The sequence below is a fragment of the Acinonyx jubatus genome, chromosome B1 (genome assembly GCF_027475565.1).
Source record: "Acinonyx jubatus isolate Ajub_Pintada_27869175 chromosome B1, VMU_Ajub_asm_v1.0, whole genome shotgun sequence".
In the NCBI taxonomy this organism is placed as follows: Eukaryota; Metazoa; Chordata; class Mammalia; order Carnivora; family Felidae; genus Acinonyx; species Acinonyx jubatus.
In genome coordinates this window covers 57,404,791-57,427,513 of record NC_069382.1, presented here as the reverse complement: position 1 = coordinate 57,427,513, position 22,723 = coordinate 57,404,791, and the positions used below count along the sequence as shown (strand labels likewise).

General features: G+C 35.8%; 1 protein-coding gene and 1 pseudogene across 4 annotated transcripts in view; one reads left to right on the top strand and one right to left on the bottom strand.

Annotated features, from left to right (window-relative positions):
* Positions 1 to 22,723, top strand: part of CLCN3 (chloride voltage-gated channel 3) — a 95,708-nt gene that overhangs the window by 29,457 nt on the left and 43,528 nt on the right. The window contains exon 1 of one of the 4 annotated variants that reach the window (XM_027068780.2): positions 9,112 to 10,056. The exons of 2 other annotated variants lie outside the window; for them this stretch is intronic. In XM_027068780.2, coding sequence (XP_026924581.1) covers positions 9,978 to 10,056 — 79 coding nt within the window. In that variant the 5' untranslated portion in view covers positions 9,112 to 9,977. Of the gene's footprint in view, positions 1 to 9,111; positions 10,057 to 22,723 lie in introns of those variants that run through there. One more of the 4 variants, XM_027068789.2, reaches the window with a different exon arrangement.
* LOC128314418 (39S ribosomal protein L30, mitochondrial-like) lies at positions 21,875 to 22,647 on the bottom strand (annotated as a pseudogene).

The window sequence follows — 22,723 nt, the reverse complement described above, 5'->3', positions numbered from 1 at the left end:
TGTGGTTTTCAGTTCTGTGTATTGCTCACAGTTTTGGAGGCTAGAAAGTCCAAGAGCAAGGACAGACAGACTGGATGTCTGTTGAGGGGCTGCTTCTGCTTCACAGTCTGCCATCTTTTTGTTGTGTCCTTGAGGGAACTCTCTGGAGTCTCTTTGTGAGGGCACTAATTCCATTCCTGAATACCTTCATGACCTAATCACCTCCCAAAGGACCTACCTCCAAATAACATCAACTGGGGATTAACCATCAACATATAAATTTTGGTGGGTTACAGACATTCAGTCTGTAGCATTATGATGGACAAATTAAGAGCAAATGTTCTTATAATGTCCTCTGTGTTGATCTTTTGCTTTATGGCTGATGCTTTTTGTGTCTTAAGAAAAATTTCCCTCCACTGAGGTCATGAATATATTTTCTTATATCATTTTGTAAGAGTTTTATTTGCCTTTCTCACTTGAGTCTATAATCACCTGAGTGGGGTGTGTGTGTGTGTGTGTGTGTGTGTGTGTGTGTGTGTGTGTGAATGAATGGATTAGGGTGTATTTAATTTTTTTTTGTCCATATACACAACCAGCTGTCCTAATGCCAGTTACTAAGAAAATCATTTTTTATCTATTCTTCTGTAGGGCCACCCCTAAGAATATATTAAGGTTCATATATAGGAGGATCTATTTCTTGACTCTTAGTTCTGTGTGAGTGGCTTTGTTTTGTTTTAGCTTTATGCCAAAAGCATTCTGTTTATAATGTTACTGTGATTAAAATGGTCTCAGTATCTGGTAAAGCATATACTCTCACTTTATTGTTAAGATTGTCTTGTTTATTCTTGGGCGTTTTTATTTCCAGGTAAATTTTAGCATGATTTGTCATAAAAAAAAAAAAAAAAAAGCCTGCTGGGTTTGTAACAGGGTGCAAGAGCACCTGGCTCCAGAGTTTCCAAATAGACCAGGTTTGGCCACTCACTGCTGACATAATTCAGAGACAGACCAGTGATGGTGAAACAAGAAAGGAGTTTATTTCAGCGAGGCAACACTGGGAAGACAACGGACTAGCATTTCAAAGACTGTCTCCAAAGTGCTGAAAATACTTCTAGGTTTATATAAGGAAAATGTGGGGACAAAGGTTGGTGGGTATAAGCAGGTGGGCAGTAAAGGTCAGATCAGTCATTGCCTTCATGTCAATTATGAGGGGTCTTGCTGGTGTCAGGGCAGTTGTTATTCCTTGAGGGGTAGTTTCAGTTCCCATCACAGGATGGTTTGCTCTTTGGGTCTTTTGTCTGAGTTGAAAGGTAAGCTAGAAAGAAGAACTTGCTAGAAAGTATAGACTAAGGTAAAATGGAGGTAAATCCTCAGGTTTTTGATTGGCATTTACTTGAGTCTGTAGATCAGTTTGAATCTAACTCATGAACATGGTATACTTCTCTGTATACTTGAGTCTTTTTAAATGTTTTCCAATGAGGTTTTAGTCATTCCTAGTGACTTTTGTGTTTATTTGCTACACTCGTTCCTGGATTTTCTTTTTTAATATTACTGCTATTTAATGCTGTTTTTATTTTAATATTCTATTTGCTGGGGGCACCTGGCTGGCTCAGTCGGTTGAGTGTCCAACTTCGGCTTAAGTCATGATCTCACAGTTTGAGTTTGAACCCCTCCCCACCTCAGTTGGGCTCAATGCTGTCAGCACAGAGCCTGCTTTGGATCCTCTGTCTCCTTTTCTCTCTGCCCCTCCCTTGCTCATGCTCTCTCAAAAATAAACATTTTAAAAAATATATTCTGTCTGCTGGTATATTTTGAAATTTAGTTTTTTGAATATTGATTTTTAACTCTAATTGTCATGATTTATTTGTCCAGCCTTCTTTTTGAGAGAGAGAGAATGAATTGAGGGGCAAAGAGAGGGAGAGAGAGAATCCCATGCAGTCTCCTTGCTGTCAGTGCAGAACCCAACATGGGACCTGATCTCACAAACTGTGAGATGATGACCTGAGCCAAAATTAAGAGTCGGACACTTAACCAGCCAAACCATCCAGGCACCCCTGTGATGTCTTTTAAGATTATAGTCATACCATTGGCAAATAATGACCATGTTGTTTCTTGCTAATCTTTATAGTGTTCTCCTTTCCTTTCCCCTTGCTTGATTGCACTGGCTAGGACCTCTAGCCTCTGGTACACTGTTGTATGGAAATAGTGATTGCCAGTGTCTTTTGTCTTGTTTTAATCCTGAAGTTTCACCATTAAGTATTCACCTCCAAATTTAAGTATGATGCTAATTTGGATTTTTGTGTTATCTCTCATTAGATTAAACAGGTTAACATCTATTCCTAGTTGATTTAAGAGTACACAATGTATGGGTGCCTGGGTGGCTCAGTCAGTTGAATGTCCGACTTTGGCTCAGGTCATGATCTTGCAGTTCGTGAGTTCAAGCCCCACGTCTCAGGCTCTGTGCTGACAGCTGAGCACCTGGAGCCTGCTTCGGATTCTGTGTCTCCCTCTCTTTCCGCTCCTTCCCCACTCATGCTCTGTCTCTCAAAAATGAATAAACGTCAAAAACAAATTTTTTTAAAGAGTACACAATGTAAAATCATGATTGGTTGTTGAATTTGTCATTTTCCTTCCGTTTTTTGAGATGATCATTTGATTTATATCTCCTTTTTATCTATTAATAAACAGTTGATTTTCAGATGCTTAAATCAACTTACATTCCTTGTATGGACTCAATTAGATCATTGATATTTTAGTGTATTCTTTTGGATTTTTTTTTTTAATGTACAAATTGCTGGATTTGGTTTACTTTTGTTTAGGATTTTTGCATCTGTTCATAACAGATTGCTGGTAGCTTTCCTTTCTCATACTGTTCTCATTTTGGTATTAAGATTCTATTTCCCTTATAAAGTGAGTTGTAAATGATGGCCCCTTCTTCCAGTCTCTGAAGTGTTTATAAAAGGAGGGCATTATTTCTTCCTAAATATTGGTAGAATTTGCCAAAGAAACTCTAGGCTTAGAATTTTCTTTATAGGAAGGTTTTAAATTAATATTTCAAATTCTTTAATAGTTAATAGCACTATTCTGATTTTGTTTCTTTCTAGATTAGTTTGGTAAGTTGTATTTTTTTTCAAAATTTACCTTCTTTTTAAAAAATTTAAAAAGGCTTAAAGTCATTTGATTGCCTGCAGTTTCCATAGTCTTGTCTTCTTTTTCTTCCTGATCATGGTTATTTGTGCTGTCATTGAGAGAGTTCTTCCCTCCTTTCCCCTTCCTTATCCTCTTTCCCATTTCACCTTATTAATCATTGTCACTGCAGATTCATCAGTCATTAGTCTTTCCAATGAACTAGCTTTGCCTTTGTTGCGTTTTTCTATTTGTATTTTTCTGCTTTATTAATTTCTGATCATATTTTGTTCTACTTTCTTTGGGTTTATTTTGCTGTATTTTTCCCCCTAGCTTCTTGAAATAAGGTTAGCCTCTTAATTTTAAGCTTCTTCTGTTCAGGTGAATACATTTAAAGCTCTAAATGTCTCTCCCAGTACAGTTTTTATCACCATGTCATATGCCTTCATTATCATTATCACAAATTAAAAATCATTTCTAACTTCCACAGTGATACCTATTTTGACTTACAGGTTATTTAGAAATATAGTTCATGATTTCCAAACATATGAGGAATTTCTGGTTGTTTCAAATTGACTTAGAACATTGTTGTCAAAGAATATACATTGTGTCTTATCAGTGTATTGAAATTTTTTGAGGCTTGCATTGTGGACCAGTAAAAAGTCTATTTTTGTCAGTGTTCCACCCATGTTATAGAAAAGTGTATAATGTGAAGTGTTTGGTTAATGTTTTTCTCTATGCGTCCATCAGGTAAAATTTGGTACTTTACCTTTGAAGTCTCTAGTTTCCCTATTGATTTTTCTCCTTGTTTATTTCTGTAGGTATTTGACAGTGATGTATTAAAAATTTTCACTGTGTTTGTAGACTAATCTACCACTTGTCATTCTGTAAATTTTTGCTCTATATACTTTGATTTCATGTTAGTAAGTTACATCTTCCTGGTGAATTGAACCACCTTACTTTGAAGTACCTCTATCTATTTCCAATTTTCTTTAAAATGTCCTTTGATATAATATAGCTCCCCGGATTTCTTTGGATTAGGGATCACATGCTCTATTCTTTTAATCCTTTACTTTCAGCCTTTCTGCATTGGTATGTTTTAGCTGATACTCTCATAATTATATAGTTGGCTTTAAAAAATCCAATTAGATAGTTTTATCTTTTTTTTTTTTTAAGTTTATTTTGAGAGAGAGAGAGAGCATGCACGAGTTGGGGAGGGGCAGAGAGAGAGGATCCCAAGCAGGCACTCCCAATGTAAGGTGTGGAGCCCAACTACGGGACTCGAACCAGGAACTGTGGTATCTTGACCTGGTTTAAAATCGAGTTAGATGCTTAACTGACTGAGCCACCCAAGTGGCCCATGCTTATGTTTTAATTGGAGCATTTTAGTATATTTACACTTAATATAATATTGTTATATTTGCATTTCAGTATTTCTAAAACTTAGAACTCTTAAAATAGTCTTTTATTCAGTCTTTGTACCAGTTTGTGTACATGCATGAAAATATTTGACACATTTCTTGAAAAGGAATTGCTTAGGCATTAAAATTATTGGCTGTTTTTGGTTCCGATTTTGAAAAAGTGATCATTGTATGATGTTTTCATGTTTTTAATCTTATGATACATTATTTGAGTAATCAGACAGCCATGTTGAGAACTGAAACGTTTATGTTTGTGAGGTTGAATATTGCAAAACCATTTTGTGTTTTTTGTTTATTTTCTGGTGTGTCATTTCTGAAGAATTTCCAGGTCCTCTTTCTTTTGTGTTGCAGTAACTTTGCAGCTATCTGTATAGCTTGAATTGATTGTCTTTCTTGAAAGCTTTGCTATCTCTCTCTATCTTTTTTTCCCCCTTTGATATTTTTGCTCAGGGAGGACAATTGACAATACAAGTTAAAGTTGAATGCCAATAGTGTGTCAAATGTAAATGTATAGCAGCTATACGTAATAGAATATAAACTAAAGTTAATCTGACACTTCTGATAATAATAATTTAGTTTGAGGATTCAAGGATGTAATTTTTTGTTAATGTTTATCTCATAAGTGATTTATAAGCATTTCATTAAAAAGCATCTTATAGAAAATTTAGAACATATACAAAGGTACAGGGAAGAGATTGTGTGCTTTTTGTTCTCAAGACTTAAATAATTGTCAATTCATGGCTAATTTTGTTTTTTTACTACTTTCTATAATTTTGAAATAAATTGGAAACCTTATATTATTTTAGATAGATACACTGTGATAGAGTCTCACCCTGATCAAACTTTAGTCAGGCTCATTTGAATTCTCTTCCCAACCAAGTCTCAACTGTTGGTCTTATGTTGTCTTGTTTTTGTATTGCTCAGTTTGGGCAGTAATCCTGTCAAGTTGGCTTAGTCAGAATCCTGTACCCTCAACACCCTGGAGTTCCACATCCCTCACTACCTTCCAGGTGATGTCCTATCACCCAGGGCTGCCTTCAGCCAGAATCCTGTTAGGTCTGCTTAGTGAGAATCTCTCTTACCCTAGGTGTTTCCTCTTAATAATTATTTTTCTATCCACTGAAAACCCCCACCCCTTCTCCTTGGTTGTGAATTCCCGCTTTTTCTTGTTATATTGGGAATTGAGGCAAATTCTGTATTGAGATCTCTTTTCCCCTTTTGCAGTAGTCTTGAATAAAATCTGTTTTTACCTGTTTTAACTATTACACAGTTAATGTATTTCATTATCCCTAAAAGATAAGAATTCTTTTATAGGCTATTATTGGTGAGGTTTTGAGGGGATCTGTAGCTGACGGACAAGAAAGAATTCTTGAGATGTCTTAGGTGCAAAGAGGTAATTAAAGCATGAGGACAGGACCCTTGGGCAGGAAGAGCTGCACTGGGGTTATGAGGAATGACTGATTATTTATCTGGGAGTTGGGGCATTGGTAAAGGCCCCAAATCCCAAAAGGATTTTCATATGCTAAAGACACTGGAGGCTTTGCTATTGTTGAGCTCAAGTTATTTTTCCTTCTAGCAAAGCATTAACATAAGAACAATAGGAAGTTCCTGGAGGAATGTTTTACTCTGCCTATCTCAAGTATTTGTCAATGGGCTACAGGTTATAAGGAATTTATTTTATCTACATTTTCTTCTTGCCTTTGTTCCCCACATCACCGTGGAGGGGAGGGTGATGTTAGGGCTGCAGGAAACTGAGTCTGTAGGCTTCTGGAGATTGCCTTTTTTTCTTGTAAATCGTTAAAATCATTGCAAATTGATGGAAACTTCTGTCCTGCTTGACTGTAATCTCTATCAGTTAACCATTTATTTTTCCTTTTCCTTTGTTCTTGGGCAGCCTGGAGTGCCTGAGGAATATCACATATATCCTACCTGGGGGTTGGGGCCGGGGTGGAAGGGTGGGGGGAAGGTGGTTAACTTGTGCTTTGCCCTCAGCTTCTTTGGCTCCCTCATCATTATTACATCTAAAATATAGTTGCTTAAACTCACATATCTTGCTTATTTCTCATTTCTTCAGTTGTTTCATAAAAATTTGTACTTTGAAATTGATTTATCTTTTAATACTTGTTTTTTTATTATTTAATTTTATTTTTAAAAAAATGTTTGTTTATTTCGAGGTGGGGGAGCGTTCAGGGGAGGGCCACAGAGAGAGAGGAGAGAGAATCCGAAGCAGACTCCATGCCATCAGTGCAGAGCCCTACATGGGGTCAGTCTCATAAGCCGTAGACCATGACCTGAGCCAAAATCAAGAGTTGGATGCTCAACTGACTGGGCCACCCACGCACCTGTATTTTTTTTTTTTTTTTTTTTTTTTTTTTACTTTTAGAGAAAGAGAAAGAGAAGCATGCAAGGGAGGAGAGGGGCAGAGGCAGAGAGACGAAGAGAATTTTAAGCAGGTTCCACACTCAACGTGGAGTCCGCTGCAGGGCTTGATCTCAGAACCCTGGGATCGTGACCTGAGCCAAAATCAAGTGTTGGCTTTTCAACCAACTGAGCCACTGAGGCACCTATTGTTTTAATTCTGTATAGGTCTCCCCACTTCCTTTTTTCTTTTTTCCTGAGTATATTTTTCCTGACTGTAAATCTAATGTTGTAGATTTCTTGGATCATATATGTTAGAAGGGACTTAAAGATTGAACATTGTAGTACTATAGTCAATTATATATGTAGTTATATATGTGTGGTTAGAATACTATAGTCATCTATTCTGCCTCCCTGATTTACACATCTCAGAGAGGTTGTGGTTTATCTAGAATCCCACATCAAGGCTGAGGTTAGAATTGAGGGTGCATTTGGGAGTAGAAATATCTTCCCCTTCTGAATTTTTAAGTTCATTTTTGTGCTACCATTTTAGTGTGTTTATTCTTCAGAGGTTCCATCTGGAGCATTGTCCCCTTATGGAACTCCCCCGCCCCGAGTTGTGCCTTCGAATTCTTAAATTTGTCTTTTCTTCTCTTTCCACTTGAGCTCCATGCTAACTGTAATTCAGTTTCTTAAACTGACAATAACCGACTCTGTGTCAAAGTCCTCTTTTGCCACACCTTCCCATCTACTTTGTCCTTTTCTAAAGTACAGTTGAAAAGCACTTTAGCTTGAGTAGTCATTCTTTTAAGCAAAAGTGGCAGCCATGGATCTCTTAAGCATGAGATTTGATTACTTTTGAAAATTTTTTCAGCTTTCAGATTTATTATTACAAAAGTAGTATAATTAAAAATTTCAGTAATAAGTAATGTATTTGTCTAAAAAGTAAAACCGTGTGGAACTATATATAGTAAAAACCAAATGTATCATTAACCTCCCCCACTTCTATCTCTTTCCTTCCTCAGTAATAACAATTACTAAGAGTTTGGCGTGTCTCATTCTAGACTTAACGCTGTACAAATACAATTTCTTATTCTAGACTTCACTCTGTACAAATACAGTTATGTGTTAGATATACATAAGTTTTGTTCTTTAAAAACAGTTGAGATTATGTTTATGCTACAAAACTTTACTTATGCAACATGGTCAATATATTTTATAGGGAAGGTATTCTTCCTCCTCTAGTTATTGCTAGCTAGTTATAATTTTCACTTTTCCTTTTAGACCAAGTTGTAAATCAGGAAAAACAAGTTAAGAGAGTGCCTACAAATACCAGGAAAACTTACAGATAAATTTTCATTTTCTCTGAAAGGTGTAGAAGAATATCATAAAAACTAAGTTATTCATAAATGCTGTATAGCATATATATATATTTTTAAAGTCTTATAACAGTAGAATATACATACCAAAAGACCACGGAGGAAGAAACTTACATTGGTTAATTTAGTAAAGTCAGCTCTTTGTCAAAGCTTTCCTTGCTTAAAAAAAAATCTAGGAGAATTTGAAAAATACACAAAACAAAAAAAGACCCACAGTCTTATGATAAATGTTAATAGTTGTAATCAGAATTAGATAGATATTCCTAGTGTAGTCTTTATTGTAGACTATATGCCTTTCCCATATTCCTTTTTCCTAAATCTCAGGTAAGCTTTTATAAGAAGAGCTAGCTTTCTGAGGTTCACACTTTTTGAAATATAAAACTTTAACCTAATTTTAAAAAGGATCTTGAATAACTTAATGTACTGGACAAATAGAATTAGTCCTTTCTCTTTACTGCCATCTGAATCGTTCCTTTCTTTCTCTAAACCCATTTCTCATATAAATGTCTTGACTAGGAGTGGACCTTAAAGGTTGGCTCATTCAATACTTAGGAAAATAAATTTTACAGACCCTCTTCGTCGTGTGGAATTGTTCTCATCGACAGCACATGTTTATTTAGTGGCACTGCAGCAACATAGCTACTTCAGGAGAATCTCTTAGTCTAGAGGAATCACCTCAGAGAGAGCTGTAAAAATGTAAACTCATATTAAACGAGCATCAGCTTTTTTATTTTGGAATGACAGTTTGAAACGAAGAGTTACTTTATTTCTGAATTCCATGAAAATTTTTAGCAAAGAGACAATTGGAATACATTTTGGAGACACATTTTACTAAAAGCCTTTTTTTGAAGCACAAATCTTTGTGAGGTAGGAAAAGTAGGAAGAAAGAAAAATTCCTATCTAGTAAATCTTTTTGCATAGTTTCCACAAATAATAGCTAAGTTATTTAGTATGTTTTCTACTCAAAAGCTAGAATGTCTTATTAGCTAGTTCCTTGAAGGAAGGAAACAAGAGGCTGCTGGAGGGGATTAGTGAGATAAAACACTTCAGCTGTTCAGTTACTAAATTTTTAATCCACAATAGAGGTCTGTAGTACAGTTTAGATAATTAAGAATAGACTTTTAAAACAAAGTCTCTTGAGGGCTTTGGTATGTACATAAAAATTAGTACATTTATATTATAAAGTATTGCAATCTTACTAGTGTGTTTCTCTCATTTTTCTACATTAGAATTGAAAAGAGGCATTGTCTCCATCCAGTATTTCCCTTTCACATCTCTGTATTAAATATTTGGTTTCCCTTATATTTATTTTAAAATGAAAATGAAATAATGTTTCTATTGTTTTACTATAGTTGCCACTGATGTTCTAGAAGCTGCATGGTGAGAGCTTTAAAATTCTCAAACCAGTTTTGTCTGTTACACTTGGAGCTTAGTCATCATCATACGTAGCAGGACCTGATTAAGAAGGCTGTTCCGCCTCTAAGCCTTGCTAGATTGTAGCCACTAGCAACCAGGCTGCAATAATTTCCCTTTGATGACATCATCCACTGTGGAAGAACCCAGTTGCTTCAGCGAGTCGAACTACATACAGTTCTAACCCTCATCAAATATGGCATCTCCCTCGCCCGCTGGTGCAGGGGTGGAAAAAATGCCAGTGTTTTCTTAAGCTAGCGAGCTTTTCTTTTTCTTTTTCTTCTTCTTTATAAAAATTCTAATCATGGATGCTTCTTCCGATCCCTATTTGCCTTATGACGGGGGAGGAGACTGTATTCCCTTGAGGGAATTACATAAAAGAGGTAATACCATCCCCTTGCTGTGAATCCTCTGTTGGTATGTTTTGCATGTGGCTGGGTGGTTCTGTAGTTTAAACAGGTTTTGGAATGTCCTTTATATATTGTAGTGTGTTGTTTAGTTGCCCTGGAATGTTAGTAAGGAGCAAATGCAGGCTTCTGAATGGCTCTGTAGTCGTCCCTGATTGTTTTCTCTGTGCAGATTAGTACTGCTTCAGAGCACATCGGACTGGGACTCCGACTCCATCTTCTGTGTGAAAATCCTCTCTCTATTTAACTGCGAAAATGCATTAATCCGCTTTTATAGCTAACTGGAGTCATGTTAGCACCTAAAAAGTAATGTTTTTCTTCCCTTTGGAAAACTTACGTGTTTCCTTTAATTTACACAGAGAAATCGAGTGTGTGCCTGTGCACCTGTATGTTTCAGCTGCTGCCAGTTACCATGTAGATTTTGCCACAACAAAGTAAATTTATAGTAAAAGCTCTCTCTGCATTTTAGAACACCTTAAGATGGCAATAAAGATGAACAAATTTTTATATATTAATATTTTTCATTTAATATGTATTCTAGCTGATTAACATTAACTGCATTGTCTCCTACGGGTATTTTATAAAAATTGATATTATAAAAACATTTAGGGTATTGTTACACATCAGAAAATATAATAGTCACTAGTTTATAAAAACCAGAAAAGCACCCAGCATTCATGCCTGGGTCTTCGTAAAACTGATTACATGTTAATAAAACTGTCGTTTAAATTTTTTCTTAAACTATTCTAAAATTAGACTGGTTGGTAGTAGTTGTTCTAGAAAAGAATTGAACCTTAAGAAAAATCTCTTAGCTAGATGATTTCATTTATGAGCCACATTAATTGGAATTACTACTGTATGAGATATTATAAGCTCATTATGGGTTAACCCAAACTTTTATTTATGAAGCAAATAAGGAAGTTATGATTTTCCTGAGCTTATTTCACCTGTTTTAGTTAAAATACAGTTTGTATTCTGGTAATACTTTGTTTTTTTTAGTAAGAAGTTCCATTAGGATTAGAAAATGTTAAGATATTCAACAAATATTTATTGGTTGTATTGTGTCAACTAGACACTATTTTAGGCTCTGAACAGTTGTAACATTGAATATATTGTAGTATTCTGTTAGTAAAAGCTAACTTTTTAGATTTTGAGAAAAACTATATGAAGATCATGTTAACATATGGTATACTTTCTCTTACAAAGTTGTTTTCCATAAAATTGTATACATATATATGTATACATATTTTAATTTGGGGGGGGAATATCTGAAAGCATAAAAAAGAAAATAAAAATTTCTCAATCCTACCACCCAGAAGTTCTCCCCCCCCCCCCCCCCAATTTTTAATGTGTTCATAAACCCTCCTTTTTCCTATGTTTTTGTCATCCCTCTTCTGGTAAGGATTTCTTTAAACAGGAAGCAATGTGAATGAATGGTGACTGTTCAAATGTCACGGTATTTGCTAATCAGTAATTAAACTGTAAAACAAGACAAACTGTGTTTTCTCTGAGCTATTACAACATCTGTTTGCTGATGATGATAAACCAGAAAACCTGGGCTTGGGAAATCTAAATTCCCAGTGTTAAGCTTGACAGTCTTTGACTGAACTTATGATGGACTTCATCTCTGTATGAGATATGCAAATAATAAGAAATTAGCCAAAGCTTATGTGAGAGTAAAGCATGGTTATTGATGTGGTTATTGCTAAAAACATAAGCTTTTTGTTTCTCTTCTATTTTCATATATAGTCTTTTAGGAATCTTGCTTAAGGTCTAAATCAGGCACCCTCTTGTCAGCCCAGATAGGTTCCTTATCCCTTGTTGAGACTTGCTCTAATAAGCCAGTGTTGTTTGAAAGTAACATTGTTCAGTCAGTTATTAGGCTCACTTGACCATACTGTGGCATCCTGATATTTATGGATAAGAGGTTATTTGTTTTCCTATAATTTATGACCTATTGTAGCCATGGGTCAACACAAAGGAACTGGAGACGTAGAAACAGGCAGCTAGCATAAATGAAGAAAACTGAATTAGCTTTCCTGTGAAGACAAAATTACAATGACTAGAAATATCTCTTGGGGTGCCTGGGTGGCTCAGGCGGTTAAGCGTCCGACTTCAGCTCAGGTCATGATCTCGCGGTCCGTGAGTTCGAGCCCCGCTTGGGGCTCTGGGCTGATGGCTCAGAGCCTGGAGCCTGCTTCTGATTCTGTGTCTCTCTCTCTCTCTCTGCCCCTCCCCTGTTCATGCTCTGTCTCTCTCTGTCTCAAAAATAAATAAAACGTTAAAAAAAAAAATTTTTTTAATAAAAAAAAGAAATATCTCTTTAGGCTGATAAAGAATGAAGAGGCAGATAATCAAAGTATAACATTGTGAAGGATATTAATAAAGTAAACATGAATCTGTAACTGAATCTCTGAGTGCTAGAGTTAGGGATTACCTTTGTGGAGTAAATAAAATTCAGTTCTACTTTTCAAGGTGAGATGGTAACTGATGAAGCTTCCTACTTAAGTTGGTAATATAGAGACTAGAAATGTAAGTAGATTAAACATAGAATTAACATATTGTTGATAGATTAGAAATTAAGATGGCATTTTAGAAATAGCCATTTTTAAGATAAATTTCCTATACAGAAAATTTCCCATACAGAAACTATCAAGTTTTTTCATAAAATGTCTCTTCTATTTTTATCAGGAAAAAAAAATAAAAAACTTGGTTCATTTGAATTGTTAGTTTTTCAATACTTTGACCTTTTCTTTTTCTTTTTTAAAAATATTTATTTTTGAGAGGGGGGGTGAGAGGGTAGAAGAGGGGAGGGGCAGAGAGAGAGAGAGAAAATCAAAAGCAGGCTCCCAGCTGTCAGCACAGAGCCCGTCGGGGTGGGGTGGGGGGGGCTCAAACTCATGAACTGTGAGATCATGACCTGAGCCTTTCGGATGCTTCACTGTCTGAGCCCCCCAGACACCCCAATACTTTGACTTTTTCTTAATTTGTTCATGAAGTCTAAGTAGTTTGGTGAGTTGAATTCTTCTCTGAAATCTACCAGGCCTTTCTTCTGGATTTTATCTTTCGGGCCTTGAGCCTCCATTTACTCTATGAGGGACCTTTAAAACTTATTTGAATATTAATTGTTTTATTCAATTATTTATTGAGTTCTTGTGTATATATATAGCACTACCACGTGCTGTGGAGAATGATGGTGGTAGTAATAGTAATATTAATAATAGCTAATACTTAGTATAGAATTTGCTGTTTGCCAGATACTTTTGTAGGTGCTTTAGGTATATCAGTTCATTCACATGTAACAAATTCTTTAATCCTCATCACAGACTTGTCACTCAGGTACTGTTATAATCCCCATTTTCCTGTTGACAAGACTGAGGTAAAGAAATAAGAAAGAGAAGTCAGGATTCAATCCAGATAATTTGGTTCGTACTCTCAAATTTGAGGAAATATTGCTTCTCACTATGTATATCCCTGTAATACTTGCCATTTGGAGCCTGGCATAGTCATAAGAAAACTTCCCAAGTTTAAAAACAAAGAAACAAACCCCAAGGAAATTAATGCATTTCTAGTGAATGGTTTAAAGTACATGGTTTGTGGGATTTTAGGGGAGGAAGAGATCAGTCTGTTTTGACAAGTGCTATCAAAGTAGGCCAAGTTTTCAGGTACCCATGAGAATTTGATACAACATTCCTAGTAGAGAGGATAGAATGAATAAATGCTCTAATGGGTGTAAATTGCCTAGTATGTTGTTCCCTGATAAGTTTTGTTTTATCAGCGGGTCAGTAAAGGGGGTAGTATAGCTAGGCAGAAGAGTGCCAGAGCCTCGGAGAGCTTGAATGCCAGACTAATAATAATCTTAAAGCTCAAAGAGTGGGGCCTAAAATAAAAATTGGGGGGGCCTTAGTTTCTACCTGAAATTATTTCTTGATATTCATTAGCTCAGAAATGTATTTGAGTAAGGCTTTTTGTTACTTTTATATATACTATTATGATATATGAGTTTGATCATTTTTATTTCCTCTAAAACGTATCATTAGTTAGCTGTTTTTACACATTATTTGGAATTCCAGGTGTTAGATGGTATTTTTACTGCCCTGGGGCTCTTTGTAAAATGATTTTAGGATCCAGATCCTTATTATACTTCCATTACTTCTTTTAGCCAACTAGAAAATTAAATCTCTTCCTACAAATTAATTCATCTAATAAGTGTAAATTAAAAGAACAAATATTCTTTATTTGATGTCAGAAACTCTTTGTATTCTAAAATAACAGTATAAAAACAAAGCCTATCTTTTTTTTTCTTTTAAAGTCTATTTATTTATTTTGAGAGTGAGCACCGGAGCAGGGGAGCGGGGGAGGGGCAGAGAGAGAAGGGGAGAGAGAATGCCAAGCACTTTCCGAGGCTCAAACTCTTGAACTCCCCGAACCAGGAGATCATGACCTAAGCCAAAATCAAGAGTCAGACGCTTAACCAACTGAGCCACCCAGGTGCCCCAAAACAAAGCCTAATCTTTAAATTTATTTTGCTTACAGTATCTGAATTTAAAACCTTCAATAAAATCTGTTTCATATTACTATCTTTAGCTCTATTTTCTAAAAATAACTGACACTTTAATATCTCATGGCTTGTCATTAAGTCAGAAATGCTTTGTGTGTCAAGATTTCAAAATGTGAGCAGATCTCCTGCCACATAGATTAGGTTTATAATTTTGGCTATTTTCCTGGCATTGAGGTCTCTGCTTTGTGCCTACACAAAGCCACAGGAGACTGGTGGTTTAAGTTATATTAAAAAATTTTTTTTAAATAAACATGTTTAATTTGTAAGTTTTTGTAGTCCATTACAACCTTAATTAAATCAAAAAGATTAATTTTCTGTTTACTCGTCTTGCCATTTAAGAAAGCAGATTTCCTAAATCTTTTTATTTATGTAATGTACAAATTATCTTACATTCATAGATAATAAATGAACATGGAATTTGTTTCCAATTATACATTTGTCTTAATATCCACTTTATCATCTCTATGTAAGGATGTGACTTTTTACTTTGGGATGGCAATGGAACAGAGGAGAAAACAGTGAATTGGGTAATGGATTCAGCATTGCTGCTTGCTCTGTTCAGCTTTAGAATTTTTTTTTAATTTTTTTTTAATATTTATTTATTTTTGAGACAGAGAGAGACAGAGCATGAACGGGGGAGGATCAGAGAGAGAGAGGGAGACACAGAATCCGAAACAGGCTCCAGGCTCTGAGCTGTCAGCACAGAGCCCGACACGGGCTCGAACTCACTGACCGTGAGATCATGACCTGAACCGAAGTTGGATGCCTAACCGACTGAGTCACCCAGGCACCCCTAGAATTTGGTTTTAATTACCAAATCTTTGTAGTTTAAATAGATCACAAATAAATATGACCGTGGATGGCAGAACAAATATCAAGAGTATATACTTTATTCATTTATCTAGCAGGCATTTAATTGACCAACTACTAAGAACTTAGTACTGTGCTTGCCATTACCTTTTTAATCTTTCATGTGGGAGTCTGCTAACATTCTGGAACTTCCACTATCAACTTACATTTACTTTCCCCTCCCTCACCAGGATGACCATTTCTTATCAGTAGGGTCACAGAGGGAAGGAAAAAAAAAGCACAATGAGGACTAGACTTCCTGTACTTAATATACAGAAGAAACTGGATAGTCAGAATATGTAGAATTTTGGATTTCTGCTGCCTTCTTTCATAATTAATAAAAAGTGTGTATGTTTTGTTTGTATGATAGGACAGTAGTCTGCATTATGACTATAAATGCCAGGGATGACAGCTCCCACATCTTTGAGATTGACTCTAGAGATAATGATAGTCTTAGTAAATAAATATATGCCTACTTTTTCATCCAAAACTATTATTTGGCTATTCCCCTTTGAGAAGAGACTTAGGCTGCTGACCATGTGTGACTGAAATTTACTATTAAGCTCAGTTTCAGGTGTAATTTTATTAACGTCTGTATTTTAGTTCAGTGTTTGTCAAATTGCACATTTTAATATGTGGTCATGAAATCAACTGCGTTGTGACCAGTAAAATAAAAGGAAAATAGAAAGTAAAGTATGATTGTATTTGTTTTCCACAAAGTAAGTATACTAAACTTTGGTTTTACTTGGGAACACTTCTCACTATGTCAGTGAGAGATGTTTCTTGCTGTGGGCCACAGTCAAAAAAGTTTGAAGACCAGTTTCTAAGTATATACCGGGAGAGGCAGTTAGCTCTCCCTGGGGTAAAGGTAGGCTTCCTAAGGCCTTAAAATGAATCTGGAGCAACCTGACAATGAGAATGGGATGTGTTATTGTCGTAGACCCCTGCTAAAGCATAGGGACATGAGTGGTGGTAGCAGAGAAGTGCCCATGATCGCTATTGCAACAGTTTTTCATTTCAGCATTTTAAGTAATACAGGACAAGTTGTCTGTAACCAGAGACAAAGAGGGATAAAAATGGTGAAGGGTAGGATTGTATTGTCTGAAAGCAAAGTGCAACGTGCATAAGTGTTTTGGGAGAAGGCACTACCTAAGAGTCCTTACCTCCTCAGAAGTGTGTCCGCATTATCTTATACATAGCAGTCAAACTAACCATACAACTATATTTAGGCAGTGTTACATAGTGGTAAGAAATGCCTTTGGAATCAAACTGCTTAAATTTGAATCCCTGTTAACTACTTAGTATGTGTTTGACCTTAGGTATATCCTTTAACTTTCTGTTTTGTTTTTTTAATTTATGAAATGGAGTATTACCTATTTCATGGGGTTGTTGTGAGGATTAAATGAGCTAATATGTGTAAAGTGCCAAGAACAATGTCCAATGTGCCAAGAACAATGTAAATATTGTTTTGTTGTTGTTAGATATCAGATATATAACAGCGTCTCACTTCTAGGTGGGAAGGATTTTTTTAAATTCTGATGTAGTCTAGTTTATTTGTTACTTCTGTCACTTGGGCTTGGGTGTTTTATTTGCAAAGCCACTGATTGCCTAACCCAAGGTTACAAGCATTTACTTCTATGTTTTCTTTTAAGAGTTTTATAGTTTTAGCTCTTACATTTAGGCCTATGATCTGTTTTGAGTTAATTTTTATATATGGTGTGAGGGAACAGGTCCAGCTTTATTATTCTTTTGTATGTGGATAGCCAGTTGTCCTAGCATCATTTATTGAAAAAAGACTAGTAACTTTTTTACTTAGATTTCAGATATTAGTAAATGAATTTTTGTTTACATAGGTATGTATGAATTTTTTTTATATAACTGTTTATAGAAGCATGTTTCATAATAACCAAAAGGAAGAAACAATCTAAAGGTCCACCAGTGGATTAATGGATAAATAAAATGAGGTATATCCATATGATGCAATACTAATAATAAGTAATGAAGTACAGATACATGCTGCAACATGGGTGAACCTTGAAAACATTATGCTAAATGAAAGAACCCAAGTACCAAAGACTACATATTGTACGATTCCATTTATATGAAATGCCAAATAGGCAAATCCATGTAGACCGAAAGTATATTCGTGGTTGCTAGGGGCTTAGGGGTAGAAAAGATTGGAGAGGGACTGCTAATGGGGTATATACAGAGGGATGTATGGATTTTAAAAAGTTCTGCATCTGGGGAAAAAATAAACAAGACAAGGAACTTCTTATCAGTAAAGTTATTTTTGCAAGAAAACTGCAACCCAGTTAACAGTTTATTGATTGGAGAATCTTTCCTGTTTACTGAGGAGTTTAGTGTTGACCCATGAAATATTGTTGGTGTATTTGAATAACAAAATGCCCATTTCATGGAAAGATTGGTTATTGACCATAGATTGATTTTAGAAATTTGTTTCTGTGTCCATACCAGCTAGGCATGGTGAATTAAGTTACCTATTAAATCTACAGGATTTTTGCCCAGTATATAATTGTAGAAGAGCTTATTGTTGAAGTTTGTAAGACATTTTCCCCCCTTCTTTGTCATTTTGTCAATCTTTGGGTTAAGAATATTGCCACATGAGTAATACAAATGAGTAATATAATGCAGCATGATGAAGTTTTAAATGCCAGAATATTTGAGCAGAAACAATAGCTCATGTTTATTGATTTTTTGTTTGTCAGATATATTATTAGATATCTTACATGATTTATCTCCAGTTTACACATAATACCCTAAAAGTGGGTGAAAAAACCCACCTCTAAGAGGTTAGTAAGCAAGTTATGCAGGGTTATATAGCTAATAGGTGACGGAGCTGGACTATGACTGTAGGTCTTTCTGATCTACAAGTGCATTAAAGTCACGGTGCATAAAGGTCATGGAATTTCTCTACTGGGTCACTCTGAAAAGCAGGCAGTCTTTTCTCCAGTCATTTTGCTGTTGTTTTTCAGCCATTATGTAGTAGAAGGGTAATCATTGGTATCTGGTAGCCAGACCTCCAGAAAAGTTTTTCAATTTTTTTCTTAAATTTGGGAGCTACCACTTTCAGGTTATACTTTGTTACAATACAAGTAGCAGGAACTATCCTATATCCTTCTGAAGTTAAGTCATTGAAATTAATAGATTCCCAATGTTTTTGTAGCACTCTGCTCAAGATTTACATTTCCAGGAGATAGAGTTGATTAGTCTAACTTAGATCTAGGGAGGGGAAGACACCTTGACTGATGCTGTTACCAAGACTGCATGCAATGAGGAATAGAAGTTTCCTAAAAATAATTGGGTTCTGTTACAGAAAGAAAGGAAAGGGGTTTCCAGGTCAATAAGGGACCATTATACAAATAACAATCCTAATATGAGGACAGCTACTGGTTGATGTGGTTATTTTAAGTTTGGAGACACAGCTGGTCATTGATTTGAATATCTGGGCATGCAGCTAGGGAAAAATGTTAAGAACAAGAAAAAAGTTAAAAATTTAAAAATTAATTGGGAAAGAGGATGACTGATTAGGCTCACATGTTTACTGTATGTTCTGTTTGTAATGCAAACTAACCTGGAGGTTTAAATTACACTATGTCACAAGTACAGTAATTTGAAGTATATTAAAAATGATGTGCATATGCATTTAATGATATGAGATAGTTTTTGGTAAGTATGGTAAGTAATAAAGAGCTTATAACTAAGTGTGGCTAGTATGATGTCATCTATATTTTTTCTTTATAGGAAAATGTTAAAAGGTTAAGAAAGTGGCCAGTTTAACTATTACAACTCTTGTTTACTCGACTTCCTCTCCTTGCTTCCCCAGCAAACCTCTGTCGTCATGTAGGATTGGTTCTTCATCTATTCTTTTCTCAGTCCATGTCTTATTGCAGAAACTCTAAGCCTTTAGAAACCCAGAAACCTATCATAACTCAAAGATACTTTAAAATTTTTTCCTTTTCTCTGGATTTTAAAAGCCTAAATTTGAAACTGAGAAGCCACAGTAGTGACTCTTGTTTTCTAAGCCCTGTTGTGTATTTCTTTTCCTGTGTATTTCTTTCCCTGTTGTGTATTTCTTTTCTTTTTCATTCTTTTCCAAATGTCTCACTGAGTTGGTAGAAGAAAAATATGTGGAGACGACAAGGAAATAGTGTTGGGTAAGGAACCTTGATTAGTGTTTTCAAAAGGTATTCTGGTGCACCCCTACTACAGTCTTCACAGGCAAGTAAATGCAAGCAGTATATGCTTTGGGAAATGGGAAGTCCAGGGTAAATGATGTCATTTTGTGTTAATAAAATGCAACTCTAAGAAGAGCTTTTACTGAGTTCAAAGAAAGGCATTATCAGGGTAATGTGGCCTGACCACCTTTATTTCATCCCATAAATCTCTTTGTCTTATAGATTCCTTTTGAGATATCAGCTTTAGGAAAGCCATATAGTAATTTCCTAATTAGCCAACCCTGTATTATTTTAGGAAAGGGAGAGATGTAATTTATACACACACACACACATACATTATATTCATGTAAGTATGTACTTTAATTTGCACAAGATATATGCTTCATTCATGTGAGAGGTAAAGCTGGGTCACATAAGCTGTTGCTTATAAAAATTTTATTAGCATACATAATTTATTTGTATTTGTCTCATTTTAATATATGTAAGTTAAACTTTATAAACAAATCTAGGTTGCAGTGAACTGTATAAAAAGAAATGCTGTGTTAGGAATATTTGGGAGCGTCTGGGTGGCTCAGTAAGTTAAGTGTCCGACTCTTGATTTTGGCTCAGGTCGTGCTCTCAAGGTTTGTAAGTTCAAGCCCCATCATATTGGGCTCTGTGATGACAGCCTGGAACCTGCTGGGATTCATTCTTTCTCTCTCTCCCTCCCTCCCCCCCACCTCTCCCTCCCCCCACCTGGTTAAAACAGGCATGTGCACTCTCTCTCTCAAAATAAACAAACTTGGGGCCCCCCTAGTGGTGCAGTTGGTTAAGCATACAATTTGGGCTCAGGTCATGATCTCACATTTATGAGTTTGAGCCCCACATTGGGCTCCATGCTGACAATGCAGAGCCTGCTTGAGATTCATTCATTCATTCATTCATTCATTCATTCATTCATTTTCTCTCCCTCTCCCTCTCTCTCTCTCTCTCTCTCTCTGTCTTTCTCTCTCCCTCCCCCTGCCCCTCCCTCACTCATGCTTTCTCTCCTGAAATAAATTATAAATAAATAAATAAATAAACTTAAAAAAAAAGAGAAAGCAATCCCATTCACAAATACATCTTAAAAACAAAAAACCCCAGGAATAAATTTAACCAAGGAGGTAAAAGACCTGTATTCTGAAAACCATAAGACACTAAAGAAAGAAATTGAAGAAACTCAAATACATGGAAAGATATGCAGTGCTCATGGATTCATGTGTTCATAGAAGACTTAATATTGTCAAAATGTCTATACTACCCAAAGCAATCTACAGATCCAATGTAATCCCTATCAAAATAACAATAGTATTTTTCACAGAAGTAGGACAAATAACCCTGAAATTAGTATGGAACCACAAAAGACCACTAATAAATAGCCAAAGCAATCTTGAGAAAGAACAACAAAGCTAGAGGTTTGAAATCCCAGATTTCAAATTATCGTACAAAGCTTGTTCTTGATCTTAGTGGAAAAGCTTTCAGCTTTTCATCATTGAGTATGATGTTAGCTTTGGTTTTGTCCTATCTAGTCTTTATTAGATTGTAGTGTGTTCCCTCTGTACCCACTTTGTTGAGAGTTTTTATCATAAACGAATGTTGAATTTTGTGAAATGCTTTTTCTGCATTTGTTGAGATGATCATATGATTTTTATCAGTTTTGTTAATGTGGTATATTACTTTGATTTGTGGATATTGAACCATCTTTGCATCCCTGGAGTAAGGTCTACTTAATCATGGTGTGTCATGCTTTTAATATGTTTGGTGTGGTAATATTTTGTTGATTTTATGCATCTATGTTCACCAGGGATGTTGGTCTGTAATTTTCTTGCTTTGTAGTGTTTTTGCCTGGCTTTGATACCAGGATAACACAGGCCTAACAGAATGGAAACACTGAAAGCTTTCCTTCCTTTTCTGTGTTTCAGAATAGTTTGAGAAGGATAGGCATTAACTCTTCTTTAAACTCTTATTTAACTTTTCTTGGATTTTATTTAGTAATCCTTTTGCAATTATAAACCTTTTTTTAGTATTTAAAATATATTTTAATGAAAACACTTTCACACTATCTTTAAAAATAATTTTTTAATGTTTTTTTTTTTTTTTTTTTTTTTTTTTTTTTTTGAGAGAGAGATAGAGTGTGAGCAGGGAAGGGACAAAGCGAGAGAGGAGCGAGAGAGGGAGAAACAGAATCTGAAGCAGGTTCCAGGCTCTGAGCTGTCAGCACAGAACCCGATGTAGGGCTCAAACTCACAAACCATGAGATCATGACAAACCATAAGTCAGACCCTAACCAATGGAGCCACCCAGGCGCCCCTTACACTTTCTTTAAGTAAAAATGATTTATGTTTTTAAAAATGAAATTGCTCTGGCATTGGGACTTGACTGCTTCCTGATCTATAGGGTTTAGATGCCACCACATTACTAATTCCCCAGTGTTCTTGAGGCCTGTGTCATACGTGTCCTCCTCTGCTGGAAGTCCTTGTGGCAACCTCAGGGACTTGATTCTTATCAAATGTTTAACCACTTTCAGTTTTGCATTACCTGAAGGGCTAGTGTTATGAACTTGAGGAATATGTGCTTTTTCTAACCCAAGCATCTTTAGTATATCTTTTTCCCAATATGGACATCTTTTTCTACTTTTTAGTCTGGTAACAATATGCAGCTTATGAGGGTGCTATAGATTCCCGCCATATTTTTCATTATCTGAAGGTGAAGGCTGAAGCACTTTATCTGGAATTCTTGACTTGGTACATGTGTGACAAATCCAGTCTGTACAAATGAGAGACTCCACACCCTTCGTCACAGTTTGTAGTTTGTCTGAGGGCCTCTGAACTACTGAGCTCAAAATCCCTGCCATGAGTGTGATGACTGCTGTCCTCAGAGATATGAGAAATAGGGGACAGATCTGTGGGGCAAATGTGTCTTGGAAATGGAGATGACCCCACCTCTGTAGTTAAAAAACGAAGGGAAGCAGACCAGAGGACAGACCACCAAGTGCAACACTCCACAATTACAAACTCTA